Source organism: Oryzias latipes, chromosome 5 (genome assembly GCF_002234675.1).
Source record: "Oryzias latipes chromosome 5, ASM223467v1".
In the NCBI taxonomy this organism is placed as follows: Eukaryota; Metazoa; Chordata; class Actinopteri; order Beloniformes; family Adrianichthyidae; genus Oryzias; species Oryzias latipes.
This window is the reverse complement of record NC_019863.2, coordinates 1,408,178-1,429,277: the sequence shown is the minus strand read 5'-3', so window position 1 is coordinate 1,429,277 and position 21,100 is coordinate 1,408,178. Positions and strand designations below refer to the sequence as shown.

At 40.8% G+C, this 21,100-nt stretch overlaps 1 protein-coding gene across 3 annotated transcripts in view; it reads right to left on the bottom strand.

Moving 5' to 3' along the window:
• Positions 1 to 218: 218 nt before the first annotated feature.
• LOC101162907 (electroneutral sodium bicarbonate exchanger 1) overlaps positions 219 to 21,100 on the bottom strand; it is a 59,035-nt gene continuing 38,153 nt past the window's right edge. The window contains exons 17-26 of one of the 3 annotated variants that reach the window (XR_002289655.1): positions 20,130 to 20,243; positions 19,893 to 20,054; positions 19,559 to 19,810; positions 5,343 to 5,411; positions 4,530 to 4,703; positions 4,321 to 4,452; positions 4,134 to 4,237; positions 3,863 to 3,965; positions 2,587 to 3,707; positions 219 to 1,899 (exon numbers count right to left, since the gene is read on the bottom strand). Coding sequence is in view for 2 of the 3 variants with exons in the window: in XM_011494584.2 (XP_011492886.1) it covers positions 3,702 to 3,707; positions 3,863 to 3,965; positions 4,134 to 4,237; positions 4,321 to 4,452; positions 4,530 to 4,703; positions 5,343 to 5,411; positions 19,559 to 19,810; positions 19,893 to 20,054; positions 20,130 to 20,243 (1,116 nt within the window). In the remaining variant the exon portion in view is untranslated. Of the gene's footprint in view, positions 3,708 to 3,862; positions 3,966 to 4,133; positions 4,238 to 4,320; positions 4,453 to 4,529; positions 4,704 to 5,342; positions 5,412 to 19,558; positions 19,811 to 19,892; positions 20,055 to 20,129; positions 20,244 to 21,100 lie in introns of all 3 variants that reach the window. The other 2 variants (XM_011494584.2, XM_020701442.1) reach the window with 2 other exon arrangements.

Here is a 21,100-nt window from a genome sequence, read left to right as displayed (position 1 = left end):
TTTAATTGTATTTTCCTTTATTTTAGCCCGGACCGCTGTGTTTTGTCTTATCATTTTTCTTCTCATTATGTTGTTTTGTACAACTAATTAAAAATCTAAATAAAATGTTGTTTAGAAAAAACCTGGATGGTTCTTCAGGTGTTAAAGGTTGCAGACCCCTGGACTGAGGTGTCCATTAAACATATACAGTTTGCAGAGAAGTGACTCAACAGCAAAGATGCATCTTTAACTTTTGTTTATTTTCCTAGTGCAAATATTCAAATCATAACTTACACATGAATATAAAAACAAACATTTTTGTTCCAGAATAATTATTGTGTAAAGACACACGGTCTAACACTTTCTATGGCTCCAGAGAGGATGACGTTTCAGCTTCCTGTTTTCTCACTCCATCACCTCACATCCTGTCACTCTGAACGACGCATTCAGGAGGACACGCACTGATTTTACTGTCTAACACAAAGATAAGGACGCTAAAGAACTCCAAATAAAGATTATCCAAAATAAAAACTTTTTAAAGCACACTTCACATCCCATAACTCTGAAAAAGTCAGCCTTTAGAAATCCAGATGTGTATGAATGTAAGAGGAAATACGGCATATTAGGAAACATTCTATCTACTGCAAATAGATTTGTTCAATACATCCATCTAAATAATTGACCTCTATGCACTGAGTTTACAGTATATGTAGTCTACTCACAGTATAATCAAGGCAGTTCATTGTATGTTTAGCATACATCCACATCCACAAGAATGAGTTCCAAGCTTAGTTTAAGGTTAAGTTAATTCAAAGAAATTCAAATTGTTGTGCCTTTTAGTCTTTAAACTCACATAAGTAGCTAATAATCATTCCCTTCATTTGCACCACTGGATTTCTCCCACGCTTTCACTTTGTACATTTATTTACAAAGCAAACAAATGTTGCTTATTTCTGTGAGCTGCAGGGTCCCCATCTCAACAGATGATCCTTTTAAAGAAGGTTGACATGATTACACTTCAGAAGGGTAACATTCTTCAATTAGGTGGAGCCACACATCTTAACCAGGGGGTTTAACCGCTGTGAATTTTGCTTTAAGTGGTTTCAACAGAAAAGACAGCAATGGAAGACATAAAACGGGGAAGTATAAACTCATAATTATTAGTTTGCATACATTTCAGAAGAATCTATTTAGAAAGGAAACAATATCAAGCATGTGGTGAAAGTACAACTATCTCAGTATATGTGCAACTTTATCCTAAACTGTAAATGTTTACATACCAAGACATGGAAAAATATAAATACTTGAGTTTTTACAGACTAAATTAAGCATCAGTCCTTTGGTTGAAATGATTCATTGGTTGCATTTCAGCAGGAGTTCGTTCAGATGAGCATCAGTAAGTCTTCTCTTTCTTCTACTTTTCCTTGCATTTATGGAATATTCATAAAATAAAATCATTTTGCATCAAAAATACGTAATATTTATTTGTTTTTAAACTTTGTATTTTTGTTAAATGAATTCTAAAAGAAAGCAAAGATCTAGAAAAAAATAGAGTCGTTTCTTTATCTACAGAAAGTGCTTTAAAAAAGAAATTCTTTGCTTTGGCTGAACAACAATCTGGTCATCCTTTTTTTTAAAGCGAAACAAGTGTGTGAAACCAGCCAGAGAAGATCCACATTTGACCCACAATAAAGATAATAAATTAGATTAGACTTAGGTTTTACAACTTGTTCGCTGTGGCGACCCCGGATGGGAGAAGCCAAAAGAGGAAGAAGAGACTTAGGTTTTACAACAGGGCAATATTTTATGTTCAAGTTTAGCTTAAAACAAAACATCATAGCAATAGAAACTGAACTGAAGCTGAAACGAAACAACCCTAATACCTGTAATCGAAAATTATTCCGGCCCTCGTTAATCTTCCTATACTGCTGCATTGGATTGTTTTTGGTCCCAAAATTCTTTTTTCACTTTTTTATTTTAATCTCTCCAAATCTAAATTCCCCAAAATTATTGGACAGGTGAAGAATACCTTGATACATTTTTACTTAGTTCTGTTTGCATTTTAGACTTGATAAAACTAACTGATTGCTTTAAAATCCTCAGTGCAACCCAAAAATGATGAATAACACGTACCAGAAGAGACACCCGAACACAAATACGATATTCTTTAGGTTCACTTATTTAACTTTGAAGGCCTAGTTTGAAGCTCATCCGGTCGTCCACACTTGCAGATGCAGTTGTTTAACTGCCAGTGTGTGACGTCCTTTAAGGTGGTTTGTTTCCAGGGGCATCGAGGTAAAGTGACTTTTTGGAATTGTAGGACAGAACACGGAAGAAAAAATGTAGTTCTTCATAGTTCTTCATTCCAAAACAAATGGCTAAAACAGCAAAGGATTAAAACACAGAAATCAAACGTTCTTTCCTTTTACGTTTTTTGTCATCACTGAAAATAAACAAAAAGTTTGTAGATGCATTAATAAAATGTTATTTTAAGAAACAAATGAATATTTTTAGTTTTATGGATCTTTCCTGCTTGTTCTCACCGCCTATCAAAGTGTCTGAGTGGATCCAAACCTTCAGGTAAACTAGCCAGGAGACTTTTCACACCTGTATCAGGTGAGTCGAATGGAACTTCCTGTTTCTCATCTGACGTTTTAAGTGTAATCTCAACTAAAACCTGGTTACAGGATGACCGTCCCTAAGAGTGCAATTAGTTGCTTTTATTTTAAATGCAAAGCTGATAAGCTGTTGATTTACATATAATATTAGCATGTGCTATAATGCTAACATTTTATTGCTGCCAGGTAAAGTAAACTTCCTGTCAAATGTTATTTCTTCATTCCTTTATGATGAAATAAAAATATTTCTTCAGTTTTTCTCTTCTGCTGTCAGAGCAGTAGACTTTGAGTCAGTTTATGGAGGAAAGATGTTTAGCTAGGTTACGCAAAAAATGAAATAAAACTAAATGTGAATCGCTCTACACTGTTGATGCTGTGGTGCTCTTAACGTTTTTGAGATTTTGCATGTTCAGCAGAAGATTTTATGATTCGATCTTACAGAGATCCAGAGACAGAGTTTCTTTTGTTGTAGCTGCTGCGGTATAGTGTTAGTTTCTGACGTCAGCTGGTGTTGGCAGGACATGCACTTCCTTTCAAATTCCTTTTTGTAAGGAATTATATAATATATCATTTATTAATATCATATAAGAGTAAAATGAGTTGTCAAAACAAATCTGTGTAAATGCTGTAACTTACTAATGCATGATAACAGGAAGAAAATTAAAAAACGGTAACACTTATTTCGACAAAAGTCCGTTGCTATGACACAACGGTGTCAAATTGTTCTATATGAAACACGTGAGTACACGCCATAATGTTTTCATAATTTCTCATTTTCTTTCCAAAGAATAAGAGTTAAAAATTCTGTTTTGGAATCAAAGATGATGTATTCTAGCAGTTTGAACAAGCATTTGTGCATGCATAGTCTGATGCTGCTGCTTTGGTCATGAGTTAATGTTTGAGTTAAGGTTTTGGCTTATGTAAGTAGACACACAGGAGAACTGCATCATTTGATTTGTTTGTGCAGAAATGAATGTTGGAGGCCAGGAGTTAGGACTTGATTGTGCAGGAACTAGAACTTAACTTTACAGCCCAGTAGTTTTGGACAGACGAACAGAACTGTGTCTGCTTGTTTCTCCTTACTCATCGATGAATGTGATCCCTTCAATCCTGCAGGAGGAAACACACAATACATGTTGTAACAGCAAACTACACAAAGGTCACTTTTTAACAAGAAGAAGGACTGAAAAATGCCGGTGGCCACTATGGAGCAGGAAAACGTCCACAGAAAGAGGGGATAGGAACAAAGAAGGGGAGGACCTTGCCTTTTTTATAACAGGACGAATGTCCTTCTGATTGGAGTTGAGAGATTTCCACATGGTGGTTTTAGACATTTCATCAGATATGTTAATGTCAGAGGGATCACACCTAAGAAGCGGGGAGTGGAAACGCACAAACATACAGAGCACAAGGGGTTGATTGGAGGAAAAGTCTTTGTCTGTTAGACACCATTAAAAGCAATGTGTCAACCAAAAGACAGGCTGGAAAATGAGTCATTTCCAGAATGCCTTTAGTCCAACTAAGGGTAAATATTACCTGGGATCATGTGCTTTTGGATTCTGAGAAGGCTTTGTGGTCTCCAGGGGAATCTGAACAACAGATGGATCTTGATTGGTTGAAGTGAGCATGACTTGTGATTCCTAAAAACCAGAACATGGTCAAATTAAATGCTTTTCTGTATGTTTATCAACTCTTGCGCATGTAGAGACTGCCTTTAGAGCACCTCTTGCATCTTTTTGGAGGCATCATCAAGGGTTTTTTTCTTCCATTCAGGCATCAAGTCATCCAAGTAGCTCAGTTCCCGTTTAGAGAAACACAAGTCCAGCAGCTTTCTAATGAAAACCAGAGCCAGAACCTAAAAGGTGAAAGTACACAGGAAAAATGAGAGGGAACAAGTGAAGATATCTCAGATGCTAAACGGACTCAGAGTACCATCATGGGGAAGACGATGGCAGCAGGGGACGTCTTGATGACCCAGAGCAGAACCAGGCAGGTGAGCTGGGTGACGGTAAACAGATGCACCTTCCTTAAAGGTACATGACGCAGGTAAATGAAGTCTGGCTGATGCTTTGCTGGCATCCCAAACAGCTTCAGACGGTCGAAAAACTAAAAAAAAAGATCAAAGATCAAGACGCCGACAGTTTCACTCTTTAAAATACAGCTGAACTGAAAAACAAAACTATTTAACTAAGATGTTGAGCATGATGCTTTGATTGTAAGTTAGGGGTATATCCTGTTGTGGTAATGCTATAAACACTGGACTTTAGGTGTTTTAAGAGCAACTCTGATGGAAACTGTGTTTTTGCTGTTTTTAATATGTTCCTGTGGCATTTTGTCAGATGATGGAAGACATGGATAAAGAAAATTAAGATTAAAATTGTATGTCTGTATTTTCTTTTCCAAAATTGTAGTGAATCAGAAGCAGGTGTAAGATTTCAGTAAGGGAAAGGGGAGGTGGGGGTGGGGTTGCTTCACGCCAACGCTCCCACCCACAGCTCAGAGGGGAATTTCTAATGATCTCTAGCCGCTTTTCAGTAAATATGCTCTAGAAAACAACACAGGTTTGGGGATTTTGGATAAAAACAACATGAGGATTAAAAGACCCCTGCGAACACTTTGAAAATAGACCAAAAGAAGATCGGAGTGGGACTGGAAGATGAATTTGATAACATTTTTATAAAGTTTGTACAAGAAAGATAGTCTAATAAAATGTAAACTTATAGGAATAATGAGATGTCATCTTGCCTGTATTCCTTTTAATGAAGAAGCTCCCATGTAAAGGAAAACACCATACAACACCGGCATGGGAATAAACTGAAAGAAGACACAAAATACGTCTGTTAAGTATCAAACGAGTAATTCCATGTTCATTTAAACCAAGAACTTTGATTTTTAGTTTTCCCCATTGTCTGAAATGTTTTCTTTGAAATGCTAAAAAAAAAAGTTCAGGGCTGCTCTGTAAGGGCCTTCCACAAAGACAAAATAATACAATAAATTTGGTTTTATAAGAGTGCGTACATTTCCGGACATATCAGGCATCTGGTGTTTTTACATTTAACCCGAGGAGTTATTTTATGGGATGTCCTCACTACAGAAAATCATTTATAAGCCATTTGAGCTCTGGTGTAAGACAGGATGAACCTGAACAATCTTCCTCTAGCATTTTGTCTATCTGGAAAAGTTCTGCATACAACCAGTCACAATATTTTAACTTCTGAATAATGTGAGGTAGTAATAAAAGGTAAAGAACTGACGCTCCGAACTTGGAACTTTTCAAGATACCGCATTTTCACGACTATAAGGCGCACTTAAAAGAAAAGAGTAGTATGCCCGCTCTAATATACAGCAGTACAGCCAATTGCTTTAACCATCTACATCAATGGTAACAACATGAGAGTCACTTCTCTTCACAGCTCCCTAAACTCATGGTGTGGGAAACAACAGACGCTGAGCTCAAGTGAGTCTGTGATCACACATTCAGTTTGTTTTACCCAGTTAGGGAGAACAGTAGAAAAAAAAAGGTTTCCTCTAAAGAACAGAGACTGTTTCTTTTATTAACCCTCTCTGGAGGCCTTGAGGGTCCGAATGGGGCGTTAACGTGCCCGCGCCTTAACACCCGGTGCACCTTTTGGATGTGTCAAACACGGAAAAAAAACCTGTGACTGAGCTCCGCCCCCAGGCTAACAGACACACCCACTTTCTCTGTGGAGCTAGTGGTGATCGGGTAAACTCTTTCCTTTTGTATGCACAATAGGAACATCCATCTTTGCAAAAGTTTGGATGATGTTTGTTCGAAACACAGACACACTGCCGAGGTTGATATCCTGAAATGGGTGGCACCCACGAGGAGCAAAAGGCAGTGCCTTAGAGATCAAGTCGTCTTACTTCTGGGTACATGTGTAACCGGGATCACTTTTATCTCATTTTGTAATGGCACAAAATCTGTTGAAGTGTTACCATACCTGAGAGATCTCTCACAAACTGCTGCAATACACTCCAAGTCATAACCCCTCCTTCCTTATTCTTCTGACCCCCTATATATTCCAAAGGCTACTGGTTCCCCATCCTTGCCGTACAGTGACGTGCGGTGAGGTTGATGGCTGGTGAGGCACTCACTCCTCTGGAGTCTGATTTACAATTACAAAATCTGAATATTTTCCAATTTATCCAACAGCAGGTAACAGCTTATAAAATACACACAAGAAGATATTTGTCCTACAGAGAATATTTTATGGACTTGGATAGAACACTCTTCTTGTGTATTAATTATTCATATGTACTGTAAACAAACTAAAGTATACAGATGTGTTCAGCACATATTTGACCCTCAGTAACCTTTTCTGGTATTTTTCCAACTTCAAATTCTGGTGCTTTAATCAGTTATCAAATGTTGTCTGTGAAAATGATCATAAAAATAAAAAATATTTCTTTTAGCCCTAAGATTTATTCAGTTTTCAAATGCTTACAATTTTTTATCACTTACTCCCATGTTCTTTTTAAAAGAGAAACATTGAAAACCATGTTTGGCCTTACTTTTTGAGTCCATGCGCCAATCCATCTCTACAAAAAGCTCTATGACCTGTTGGAAAAGTCTTCCTGGTTTTCCTTTAGTTTAATGAGTCTCTCACTCTCAGTGGAGACAGACGTTGTAGGTTTTTTTTGTATCCCCCCGTAGCCAGGACTCCCTCGAAAAAGAGATTCTTAATCTCAATGGGACAATTCCTGGGTAAATAAAGGTTAAATAAATTAAAAAAAAATAGTGTGTAAATAAGATTCTATTTATTTAATTATAACAGGGAAAAAGAGTTGTGATGAGGAAAATTTTGATTTGTGAATATGAAACTTACTAAATATTATAATTAGATTAATTGCCACTTTTATGTTTGATTTTGTGTTTTTTTGTGTAGGCCAAATAAAATATTTTCAAATTTCATTTGAAATTGTGAGTCAAATGTATGATTTATAAAACGTGTACAGTCTTTCCAAAACTTTTTAGTAAAGTTACAGTTGGCCTGCAATAACTGTTGGGGGTCCTGTTCGTGGTCCCGCGACTAATGATGACGTCACACTACGGTAACACCGCTTGGACAAACTACATAGCTACGTAGAGTCTAGATCTGCTGGGGCTCTATATTTTCATATAACGTTTCATTTTGCAACCTAAAATTCTTTTCCTCATAACTAATAATGCCATTTTTAATTTTAACGAGTGTCTGAAAAGATTGTTTATTACACCAAATGTATAATTGGGAGACACATTGGCAATATAAACGTATTTTTCCAACGTGAGAAAATGAATGACTGTATGAAAAACAATGATTATTTATGGTGTGCAGTCTGGTTTAATTGGCCCAAATGTCAGTTGCTAACATTTATGATTGCAAATTTTATATTTCTTTTATTTTAAAAAGGTTGAAAGCATTAAAATATATATATATATATATATATATATATATATATATATATATAATATATTTATATATATATATATATATATATATATATATATATATATATATATATATATATATATATATATATTCTAACAGAACCATAGAATTAGAATGGTTCTGTTAGAATATAATATATAATATATGATGTACCGCCTGAAAGTCGACTGGAAACTGTGACTGATGTATTGACGTCAATTCCTACCACAACCATCACAGAAACCAATGAACTGGTTTACACTTCAGCAGCAGTGATCCTTCAGATGCCTGCCTATAAGAGCAACCATGGGAGAAAACAATAACCACCATGGAAGCAACGATTAGAGGCCAAAATCAAGGCAACTCGGAGGGATGTGAGTAAGTTGACAGAGGCTCAAAGAGGTACATGATAAAGCAAGTACCTAAGAGATACAGCCAGATGCCTATACTTGAAGCACTGGAAACTGCCAAACAAAGGCTCCTGATCCAGGATCCCCCAAAGGGTGCAGTCCCATCCAACTACCGGCCAATAACCTGTCTCTCCACAACATGGAAGCTCATGTCAGGCATCATTGCAACCAAGATAAATAGGCACATGGATCAATTCATGAGTAACATTGGTAGAGACTCCAGAGGAGCCAAACACCAACTCCTGGTCGACAGAACAGTCGCTCAAGACTGCAAGTCATGACACACCAACCTGTGCACAGCCTGGATTGATTACAAGAAGGCCTATGACTCAATGCCACACACATGGATCACTGAATGCTTGGAGCTGTACAACATCAAGAGGACTCTCAGGCCGCATTTACACTGCATTTACACTTCAAGTGACCTAATTCCTATTTTTTCCTCTCATGTGGCACAGATGGGATATGATCGGTGAACGTGTAAGCAGGACAAAAGCGCATGGATTCCACTTTTCTCAGATCGGATACAGGCCTCATTCATATGTGGAAATAAATCGGATACATGCATTTGCGTGTGCCATGTAAGCAGACCACTCGGATATTCCCCAGTAAATACGAGTCGTACGTCAGTGACGTCAACTCAGGACACCCCCAACTGAGATCACATGACTTATTAAGGTGCTTTTGCGTGCTGATGTGGCTGTCAGCGGGTTACCTTTCAGCCTCAGGCTTCAGACCGTAGTGGGAAACCGCTGTTATTTCCGGTCTGGTCCCGGTCCGGTCCCGGTCGGGACGCAAACGGTAACTAATCAAGCTGGACACCGTTGCTATGGAACAGGCTAGAAGCCGGTTATATCTTCGCTTGTGTTGTTGCGGAGTGGGGGCGTGTATGTGATGGGGACCGCGCGTACGTGTGTGTGTAAGGAGAGGAGAGAGGGTGTGAGCGCGGAGCGGGAGAGTGTCGGAGAACCGTAATAAAAAGAAGGTGTCTCCCCCAAAAGAACTGTTTTGGAGGCTTTCTTAACCCACTCTGGAGGCTGAGGGTTCCGAACGGGAAAGTGAACCCCGAAGGAGTATCCGCCATCGGCCCTGGAGGAAAATCTCCCGTGCGTTTTTGACCACGATCGGAAAAAGAGAAGTCATCGCACAGGAAAGATTCAGCACTTGGATCAAACTGTTAGTACAGCACGTCTGCAAACACTTCCTCATTCAAAACTCAGAGAGAGCACATAAGCCGGCCGAGCAGCCCCCCTTTTTCCTTTCGCATCCCCTCTCGTTCGCCTGCTTCATCCTGGAGCGCCTAAAGCAACGCCCCCTTCCGTTGCTGCGTTGCCTCCATGACAATCGCAGTCACACAAAAGTCCGAAGGAGGTCCGCGGAAGGCGGAAATGCTGCTACGTAGTCCTCAGAACGTCAACATTGTATAGTGTAAATGCAAAAATCGGATACGGGTCACTTTTAAAAGGTGATGTAAGCGGGTCGTCCAAAAAATTGGATATAGTCAGAAAATCGGATTTGGGCATCAAGACCTGCAGTGGAAATGCAGCCTAAGAGCCTTCATAGGAAACTCAATGAAGGTGGAAAACCACCCTTGAAGCCAATGGGAAGCCACTTGCACAAGTGTCCATCAAATGTGGGATATACCAAGGTGATGCTCTGTCCCCACTGCTGTTCTGCATAGGTCTGAACCCCCTCAGCCAAATAATCAACAAGACTGGCTATGGATACCGACTCAGAAATGGGGCCAACATCAGTCACCTCCTCTAAATGGATGACATCAAGCTATATGCTAAGAGCGAGCGTGACATTGACTCCCTGATCCACACCACCAGGATCTACAGTACTGACATTGGGATGTCATTCGGGCTCGAGAAATGCAACCGTATGGTGACTAAGAGAGGCAAAGTAGTCCACACAGGAGGGGTCTCACTCCCAGAAGGAAAAATAGCAGACATCGAGGACAGTTGCAAGTACCTTGGAATTCCACAGGCAAATGGCAACCTGGAGCAGGCAACAAGGAAAGCTGCAACAGCTAAATACCCCCCAACGAGTAAGGCAAGTCCTGAGAAGCCAGCTCAATGGAAAAAATAAGACCCGGGCAATAAACAGCTACGCACTGCCAGTTCTCAGATACCCTGCAGGAATAATAAGATGGCCAAAGGAAGAGATACAGACCACGGATGTTAAAACACGAAAGCTCCTCACCATGCATGGAGGGTTCCACCCCAAATCCAGCACCCTGAGACTGTATGCTAACCGCAAGGAAGGAGGCCAAGGACTAGTGAGTGAAGAAGCCACTATCCAGGATGAGACATCCAAGATGCATGAATACATCAAGCTCGAGGCCCCAACTGACAGTGTGCTCAGTGAATGTCTCAGGCAATGGAGAACAGAGGATACAGTGCTGGAGGACAGATCCTCATGGGAGGACAAACCCCTGCATGGGATGTACCACCAGACCATAACTGAAGTGGCTGATATCAAGAAGTCCTACCAATGGCTAGAAAGGGCTGGCCTACAGGACAGCACTGAAGCACTCATCCTGGCAGCTTAGGAACAAGCCCTGAGCACCAGAGCCATAGAGGCTCAGATCTACCACACCAGACAAGACCCAAGGTGTAGATCTACCACACCAGACAAGACCCAAGGTGTAGGCTGTGCAAAGAGCCGCCTGAAACAATACAGCACATAACTGCAGGGTGTAAGATGCTGGCAGGGAAAGCAATCAAGTGTCTGGCATAATATACAGGAACATGTGTGCAGATTATGGACTGGAAACCCCAAAGTCAAAATGGGAAACACCTCTGAAGGTGGAAGAGAATGAGAGGGCAAAGATCCTGTGGGACTTCCAGATCCAGACTGATGGGATGGTAATGGAGAACCAACCAGACATTGTAGTGGTGGACAAAGAACAGAGGAAAGCCGTTGTGGTGGATGTGGCAGTACCAAGCGATGGGAACATCAGGAAGAAGGAACATGAGAAACTGGAGAAATACCAGGGACTCAGAGAAGAACTGGAGAAAGCCTGGAAAGTGAAGGTGACAGTGGTGCCTGTGGTAATTGGAGCACTCGGGGCAGTAACCCCCAAGCTGGAGGAGTGGCTACAACAGATCCCTGGAAAGACCTCAGACCTCTCAGTTCAGAAAAGAACAGTGCTAGGAACAGCTCAGATACTGCAGGACCCTCAAGCTCCCAGGCCTCTGGTAGAGGACCCGAGCTTGGAGGAGAAACCACCCGCGGAGGGTGAGAGGGGCGTTTTTATATATATATTTTTTTATTATACTTTATTCATCCCACAATGGGAAATTCTTCTCCGCATTTGACCCATCCCCTGGGGGAGAGGTGAGCTACAGCTGAACCTTAAATTAATTATTTTTTTTAAAAATGTTGAAAGTACGTATATGTACAAATTATCCAACTTAAATGAATTAATTCAATTGGTAACAAGTAATTTAGTTAAATTTATTCAACCGGATTTCTTACGTCTATCCAACTCTATAGTTGTTTATACAACTCAATTTTACATATTTATCTAACTAAATGTCATATTACTTAAATTCAATTAAATGTTTTTCCAAATTAATTTATTGTACTTCTTATACTCTCTTATGTCAAAGTTTGAGGCCGCAGATTTTCTCATTTTTATAACATTAAAATGAAGGATTGCAGTGAGGACTTACAACATAAATTATGCAGTCAATTATCGTGAATCTGAGTTTAACATCAGTTCTTTTAACAAAATGCAGCAGTGGTGCTAAATAGTCTCATTATCCTCTCACTCATGGTGCAGAAAGAACTAAACATAGTAGGACAAAATAACTCAGCAAAACGCAGTAAAACAGCTAAACAACTAAACACATTTGGTCAAAAACCCACACTTAAACCCAAATCCGTCCAGACATGCAAAGGGAATGGTATCCCACAATTCCTTGTGCTACCGATCTAACAGCAGCACCAAAGTTACACCTACTTAATTGAATTAATTTGAATGAAAGTAAAATAAATGTCTGATAACTACATGTTATATTTAGGTTGACTGAACTTAAAAAAAAAAAGATGTATCTTAACTGAAGCAAATAATTAAGTTAGATCAAAGTAAAAAGGTTTATTTTTCCAACATCCATATGTGGTCTTATCACCCTCTCATGGTGGAAAAAGTATTATCTGAGCTTCTTCATCCACTAAATCATCTTCAAATGGAGACGCCATGCTGCTTCACCTCTCTGAAAACAAACTAACCTTCAACTAAACCTGCTCCAGACCAGGTTATGTTCAGATCATAAGTTGCTATGGCAACTTGACATACCCTGAAACATACCTTCGTTTTTGGAACCAAAAGCTGAGGTAATCCTCCTCAGCCTCAAACTTAACGGGGGGGATAGCATAACCTCCTTTTTGGAATACCCCCCTGTTTGACCAACTATTTTTCTTCTTTTGGTTTCATCGTGTAATTTTTGAGAGCTGTTTTTATCAGTGACATGGCTGAACATAGTCCCCGTGGGTCATCAGGTTACTTTCAGTTTGGGAAGGGGTCAACATTTTGTTTCATTTGGGAGGGGCAGGCCAGTTCCCTCCTGTGATTTTGAGAGCTCTGTTGACAAGTCACTTATAAACCTCTCCGTTCCTGCTGCTGGTTCCACACCAGTTGTGATACTGCAGACTCAGCCCAGTCAGGTTGTCTTGAATGACGCTCTCAGTGACATGATAACTGATTTCGCAAAGCAGATTGTGGATACTATTACAGCAAATCTCACTGTTATGCACCAGCCCAGCCAGCACCAGCCTCAGCCTGCTGACAGCCAATCCCACCAATGTAGTCACAATGACTTATCGCAGGTGCGGATGGTTGTTCAGTCAGATGTGCAGGCTCCCCCATACTTTAGAGGTGATCGGTCCGATACGTTCTCGATCCACTAATGGAAGGATATCATATAATGTTACCTGCCCAGGGTGAACTGTATGACCCCTGCAGAAATGTTTGACAATGTCATGCCCCGGCTGGCTGGTAAGGCCAGGGATGTAGTCAAAGTGTAACTTCGGTCTCGGCCCGCGCTGAGTCCCATTGAAATGTTTATAGCCGTCTTTGATATTCTTAAAAACAATTTCAGTGAACGGACATTTTTTGCTCTTCCGATTAGAGACTTTTATAACATAATAATTTGTTGACGATGCTATGGATTACTGGATTCGTCCAAACAAATCTATTCATTAATCATTGTCATGATCCTGCTCTTGCGCTGTTATCTCACGTAAAGTCTACCGAGGAATGGACGGCAGCTAAGGTGCAGAAGCACATGTCAGGAAGGTTAGGGGGGCACGGATTCACACACAACAGGTTGGGGGTGTCCATGCTCACAGTCAATGCCAGACGGTGGGTCTTCCCACCGTCAGTCCAGTTAGTGTTTCATCACCCACCCCCATATCTTTGGTAGAACCAAGCTCAGGGTGTTCAGCCTGTGTGTCATCTACAACCCTCTACTGCTCGCTCTTTGCCTCCTTCACATGCAGCACCTGTAACATTTACTCCATCTCCACCTGTAGTTGGGCATCCTTCTCAACAGATGGTGGATATGTATGATAAAGTCCTCTCTTTATGTTCTGCCTCTCTTGCAACTAGCCAACGTGGGTGATGTCAGTCTGAAATTCTCCTGCCTCCCAGAGATTTTAGCCAACCCAATGTAGGGTTTGTAGTTCGAACGAACACTCGACCCATTCTCACTGGCGGTTGTTCAGACTGTGTCTCAACTACCGTGACTCTGGCCACATGAAGTGTGATTGCCCAAGAACTGTCTCACCTGTAGCAATGCCAGTAGCTTCCACCTCCAGCCCTGCTCTAAACTAGGAAGTCCAGGTGATGAGAGGGGCAGCATGGGGCATAATGACGAAACCCTCAAAACTTCACCAGATAATCCCTCTGTGTAAATTGACACTTGTAAAAGCTTTTCTCAAGATAAAAAATTGGTTTATGTTGGATTTCAGAGAGTTGAGGGTGCTAGTGAACTTTTTTTTGCCAAAGTGTCTGTTGGCGGCCAATCTACTTTGAGGGAGATGCTTGATTCGGGGATAATGTCATGCACACTGAGTGAGTCAGCAAAGCTCAAGCTCAAGGCTGGTGGTGTTGTTTTGAATTCCAAGGTCATTCCTGAAAATGTGGTGCTTGTCAGCTGTGGAGGGTTTCTCACTCAACAGAAATGTATTTATGATTTGGACATTGAGATCTATGGACCCAGATTTAATGCCAAACTGATGGTGCATGGACAGAGAGATGACTTGATCATTGGAAGCAACGTGCTTCAGCCCATCTTTCAGAAAATGAAGTCTGATCCAACATAATGGAACCCAGAATGTGAACAGTTTCTCCAGTTAATAAAGTTGCATTTTCTAGGTGGTCAGTTCCTGAATTACCTGATCTAATTGGGACGGTGAGGTTGAGACAGGCGGTGACTTTGTTGGCTCACCAAGAGTATGTGGTGTGGGGGAAGTTGCCCCCCTCTACTTCTGTGTCGCCCGGCAGCACAGTGATTGTGGAGCCTTCCTTTGCCCATTCCTCTCCAAAAAACATCCTGGTGGGTCGAGTCATAACAACCATCTGGGGCTATTGCTGGGTTCCACTCAAGGTGATTAATCCCACACAAGCGTCGGTGATGTTGCGACGCAATGCTAAAATTGCTGATGTCTTTCCATGTGTTGCTGATGAAAATCTGTATTTTACTCAAGCCACGTGTGAAATGCAACATGGTCAGGCCACTGCTTCGCTGACCTAGTTGTTTCCAGGAGGTGACCCTTTCCAACAGCTTAGGGATTGTGGTTTGGATGACATTGACATTGATGGATGTGAGGTTTAACTATGTTTAAGTATCAAGATGTGTTCTCCAGAGACAAGCTGGACTGTGGTGAGGAGAAGGATTTTGTATATCGTATTCACTTAATCTATAACCACCCCTTTTGGCTGCCCTATCGACGAGTTCCCCCAGCACACTATCAGTGTCATGTCTCATCAGTCTTAGCTTTTGTCCTGAGTTGTGCACTTTTAGTCTATGTCTGTCACCTGTGTTGTCTCGTGTTGTACTTCCTGTTTTATTTTGAAACACTACCTCTCCTTTCGTTTCAGGCCTTGTTCCTTCCTGCCCTTGTCTGTTCCCTACAGGTGTGACTGTGTAATCTTCCCGGATTGTTTCCACCTGTGTTCCCCTTCCTCATGTCTTAAATACCGTAGTTTGAGTCTCCCTTTGTCCTGTGCCAGTTTGTTTGGTTTTTTCAAGCGCCACAGCTTAAGCTTTTTTGGAAATTAAATCCTCTTAAAACTCTGCATATGAGTCCAGCCCTGTGTTCTGTCCTGACAATCAGAAGCTGCGGGAAGTGTAGTCTGACATGGAACTGAAAGGCATCATAAGCAAGTCAGTCAGTGAGTACGCTTCACCCCTCGTATGGTTTGGAAGAAATCAGGAGACTTAGGAATATGTACATATTTTTGTTGGCTTAATGCTAAGACTGTTAAGGATGCTCACCCGCTGCCCCACTAGTCTGACTGTCTTGCTGCCCTTGGTGCCCTCTTCAGTACCATGGACTTGACGTCTGGGTTTCATTCTCCTGCATGAGTCTGACAGACACTACACGGCTTTCACAACACCTTTGGGCCTCTATGAGTACAACCGCCTCCCACAGGGTCTTTGTAACAGTCCAGCTTCCTTTATGAAGATGATGCTCAGCATTTTTGGTGACTTGAAATTTTCCAGTCTTCTCTGTTATCTCGATTATCTTTTGGTGTTTATGCCTTCGGAGGTTGAGGCCTTGCAGAGACTAGAGAAACCTCGCACAGAAGAAATGTGACTATCTTTGAAGGTCTGTCAGGTGCTTAGGAGATGTGGTTGAGGCCTCTGGGGTTTCTGTTGATCAGGATAAAGTGCAGCTGATTTCCAGTTTCCAGAAGCAAGACCTCATAAACCCCGATGGTTGCACACCATCTCAACAGAAAGTGAGGTCCTTCTTTGGGTTACCGGTAGTTATATTCTGCCAACACTTTATTCCAGAGTGCTTGCACACTCTTTGCTCTTACGGCAGTTCAGAAGAGAAGAGTTAAAGGGTAATGCAGGTGGGAGGGCTGGAGCCTACAGAGTATTGACCCCTCAGGATTGGACTCCAGTAGTGACAGTGCATTTGAGGACCTGAAGGCTGCACTTCTCAATTGTGTGATGCTGGCCCATCCAGATATATCATCAGGGTCAGCCGCGTACACTCTCTTCAGCTCATAATCACTTTTTCTGGTTTGACATAAAGAGGGATGTACGTAATTATGTGAAGAACTGGCCCAGATGTGTCCTCAGTAAGACTCCAGAGCCGACTGAAAGAGCACTGAGAGAAAATTAAGACTTCGGCGCCATTGGAACTCGTATGTATTGACTTCTGGTCAGCTGAGGACAGAAACAACAGGTCAGTTGATGTTCTTGTGGTCACTGATCATTTTACAAAGTTAGTACATGCACTTCGGTGTCATGATCAGACAGCTAAGACAGTGGCAAAGAAGTTATGGGATGGATTTTTCTGTATCTATGGATTTCCTCAGCGCATACACTCAGACCAGGGAGCAAATTCTGAGAGTGAGCTTTTTGCAGAGCTTCTGGAACTGAGTGGTGTGGGGAAATCACACTCATCACCTTACCATCCAATGGGTAATGGGACCACAGAAAGGTTTAACCGCATTCTGGGCAATATGTTGAGGTCTCTTCCCCCTCGGTCAAATCAGAACTGGCCACAAATGATTCAGTCCTTGACTTTTGCCTACGACTGCACTGCCCATGAAACCACAGACTTTGCCCCATTCTACCTTATGTTTGGGAGGGTTCCCCGACTGCCAGTTGACCTCATGTTCAAAAATGTCCATCAGGATGACATCATATGTGACTATAACTCCTATGTTAAGTCGCTGCCAAATAACTTGCGCTCCGCCATGCTTTTGGCCCTGGAGCATAGTGTCAGGGAGCAGAAACATCTGCGTGACCAGTATGACAAGAGATCAAAGGGTCTACCGCTTCCTGGTCTGTCCTGCCTCCACTGGAGCCCCGTGGGTTGGTTGGAGCTGGTGCTACAGATAATCCCCTCAGTGAGTCCCACATTGTCCATCCTATCACTTGATAGGATGGGGAAAGTTTGGATATGGGTCATAGGCTTACTTCCCGGTTTGGTAGGATTATAAAACCAGTTTGCCATTTGAATCTATGGCCCAAGTTGAGGCATTACTTGATACACATTATGTTCATCCAAGTACTGTAAATGTATAATTTCTGTTTTTGATAAACTGTTACCTATTTTTTTTGGTGTGATTTTTTTTTTTTGGGTGATATAAATTAAGTTTATTTGATTTGATTTCTTCTACTCTACACCTGGTATTGTGAATATGGTTAAATCTAGATGAGGTGTAAATGGCACCTCATGTTGTCTGTAGAGTATCTGGACTATGTGCTACTCACCGAGCATGTTTCAAGCTTTCAACCCTTTTTCTGGGTAGCTATTTTGCTGGCATTTTGATCATTTTGTTGATGGTATGTCCTTATTTTGAACCTGTATTGTTTGTGGTTTCAGGTATATGTGCTGACAGGAGTTTTGGGGATTTTGTGCTATTCTAGAGGGGGGGTGTAACCAGGATAACTTTTATCTTATTTTATAATAGCACAAAATCTGTTCAAGTGTTACCATACCTGAGAGATCTCTAACAAACTGCTGCATTACACTCCAAGTCATAGCCCTCCTACCTTCTTCTTCTACTTCATCTTTTGACCCCTATGTATTCCAAAGGCTACTGTTCCCTTTCCCTTCTGTACGATCTCCTGTTAGAGAGGAACTGGAGTGGGCAGGATCATACAGTGTGGTTTTTCTATTTGTTTGTTACCAGAAATAAAGGGAGATGCTCCAGGGCAGGAGGAGGGACTAACACTGTGTCACTCCAAATAATTAACCAGCACAATGCAGAAAGCGACCGGTTACACATGTACATTTACATGTAAAGTTCTGTGTGTGAAGAAATTAGTTTCTCATTGTGTCATAGCACGACGCAGAACACCCTACCAGCAGAGGAATACCCTGCCCTAAGTCACTATGGCTCACCCTTAAAAAGACAAGTTTGGACACCACTACAGCTCCAAATGCCCCTACAATTGGAGCAATAGGGAGGAGCCAGAGGGGTAGGGGAAGAATTCGGATTCAGCCCCCCCCCCCGACTAAAATCCTTACCAGGTAAAGATTCTCATTTAATATTCAATGTAAGTGCGATATGTAAGGTCACATGATTTATGTTAATTTCAATTGGTGGAGTTTAAATCTGACCTTAGTTTTAGTTATGAAAGTTGAAAATGTTTGTTCTCAGTTATAATTTTGCTGCGTTTTCTTTTCTCTGTCAAGTTCATTTTAATTATATATTGGATGTGGATATATTTAATGATTTTCCTTATGTGCAGAAAAAATAAGATCATGTACCTTTAAGAACGTAGCGCACCCGACATGAGAGAGGGACGGGGGAGTTTGGCGTGTCGGTACTTGCAGGAGACAGAGTGAGGAGCGTGCACGGTCTTCTTTTGACCGTGTTCATGTTCATGTTCAAGTTCATATTAGTACAAGAAAGTAAGTGGATTTTATGTTTGTTGTTTTATTTTTACTTTTTGAGGATGTTAATAAAGCAAAGAAAACCGGCCGCAAGTGGATGACTCCCCCCCCCCTCATTTCTTTTGTACACCTCCACCATTTTGTTTGTTTCATTCTTTCCTTTTTTTGTGGAGAACATGCATCAGCTTCACGCTCTCACCCTGACAGGTTCATTGGAAACCTACATTCATATTCCATAAATATAAAGTTTAAACTTGTTCAGCAGGTGACATCCAAGAACATTTTTATATTGGTTGTTACAACATTAAAAAAAAGGTTGTATTTTAGAGCACAACTAAAATCTGTGCTACTTTTAACATGGACTGATGAACTTTTCTTATTTTCAGTAAAAGAGCAGTAAAATGCCCAGATAACCCTTTATGATTTTTGTTCTAGATTTAGTTTTTCCAAATAGTCTTCACAATGACAAAAACTACTATTTTAATCTAGTTTGTGAAGTGACTTGCATGTGCTTTGTAGGACCGACCTGCAGAGCCTTGGTCATGAACACAGAGCAGCCCATCAACAGAAAGATAAGCAGGCCGGTGAGTCTCTGCTCTCTGATGCCCAGAAAGCGAGGCTGCTCTCCAGGAGCTGCACTCTCTGACTCCAGCTTCAGACTGTTGACATGAGAGATGGACAGCACGGTTGCTGCCACAAACCATGGCAAACCCATAATGGAGCACACCGCCAGCATTACGCCCACCATTAACAAATCCAGATGGTACCCACAGCCTTTCTGTAGAATACAGGCAGAGTATGACTAAAGTTAATCATCTGTAAAAAAATGAACTGTCCTGCTTTGTTTGTTTGTTTTTTACCAAAAGTTTGTGCTCTTTACGGTTGATGATGACGGCTGTTATCTGTTGATCCATGAAGATGAGAATGGTGCACAAAAGAGCAGGAAAACAGGCAACTATAGCTGTCCACCAGGGATTGGGTCCTAATGGACTGATGAACCAACCACGGTCATCTCTGGTTGGCTGCAGGAACAGATGGCATCAGTGAAGCTTTCAGTGAATTGCAGAACTCAAAGGAAAATTAATTTGAGTCTGTACCTGAAACTTGCTGGGAACCTTTAACTTCTGTGTCTGAACTCCAATGACAAAGTCGAGCAGCACCATAATGACAATAGTGAGGAACACTGCAAAGTCACTGATCACAGAGCGCACCTAGACAAGAGAAAAAACATGCACCACCACATCAATGGATCTGCATAAATGAGTTTAAAGATAAAATGAAGTATTCAGTATAATTGTATGTATTATCATTTAATTCAGGATTTTTAGAAATGCTTGTTTTTTTCTGTTGATCAAAACTTTAACTTGTATTGTTTTAGATTATTAGTTTAGCTACAGTATATGATTATTTTAGACAAATGTCCCAACTTTTCCTTTCAAAGCCTTCAGCTAAGTTTCACTGAAACCTTACAGAAGAAAATCACATTTTGCTTTTTTTGCTTTTCTCAATTGATTGATCGTTTAGTCCAATTTTGAATGTCAAATGCTTGTTTTCATTTAAAAACTACTAAATGACTGTGCACCATTCTATCTTTTTAAAAACATTCATTTAATTTTATGTCTGAATTTTGACTCAATTTTTCTGTATCTTTGGATTCTGGAGATTCAAACAATTGATCTTGGACTTTGACACCCTCTCTATCTTTAGGATCTGACTTCAAGTAAGTTTAGTTGCAGCTTTTGTAGAATTGTCCTGTTTACTATTTATTCTATTTTCACTGTGAGTTAAGAGGTTAGTTTGCAGATGATCAATAGAAAGTTATCCATCTCCCTGTTTTCCACCCTACAGAGCAGATTTTAAAGTTACTAAAGAAAACTGAAAAACTAAACTGCTTTTTAAGGATTAACATAACTGCTGTTCTAACAAATCTGAATCTGAGTTTGAACTGAACTCAGATTGTACTCTAAAAATAATCCATCTTTAATTAGATTAAAACTGAACTGGTCTCTTAGTTGCCCATGATTCAATGTTTGTGATGAACTGATTGATTGATTTCCTTTTATTTTTA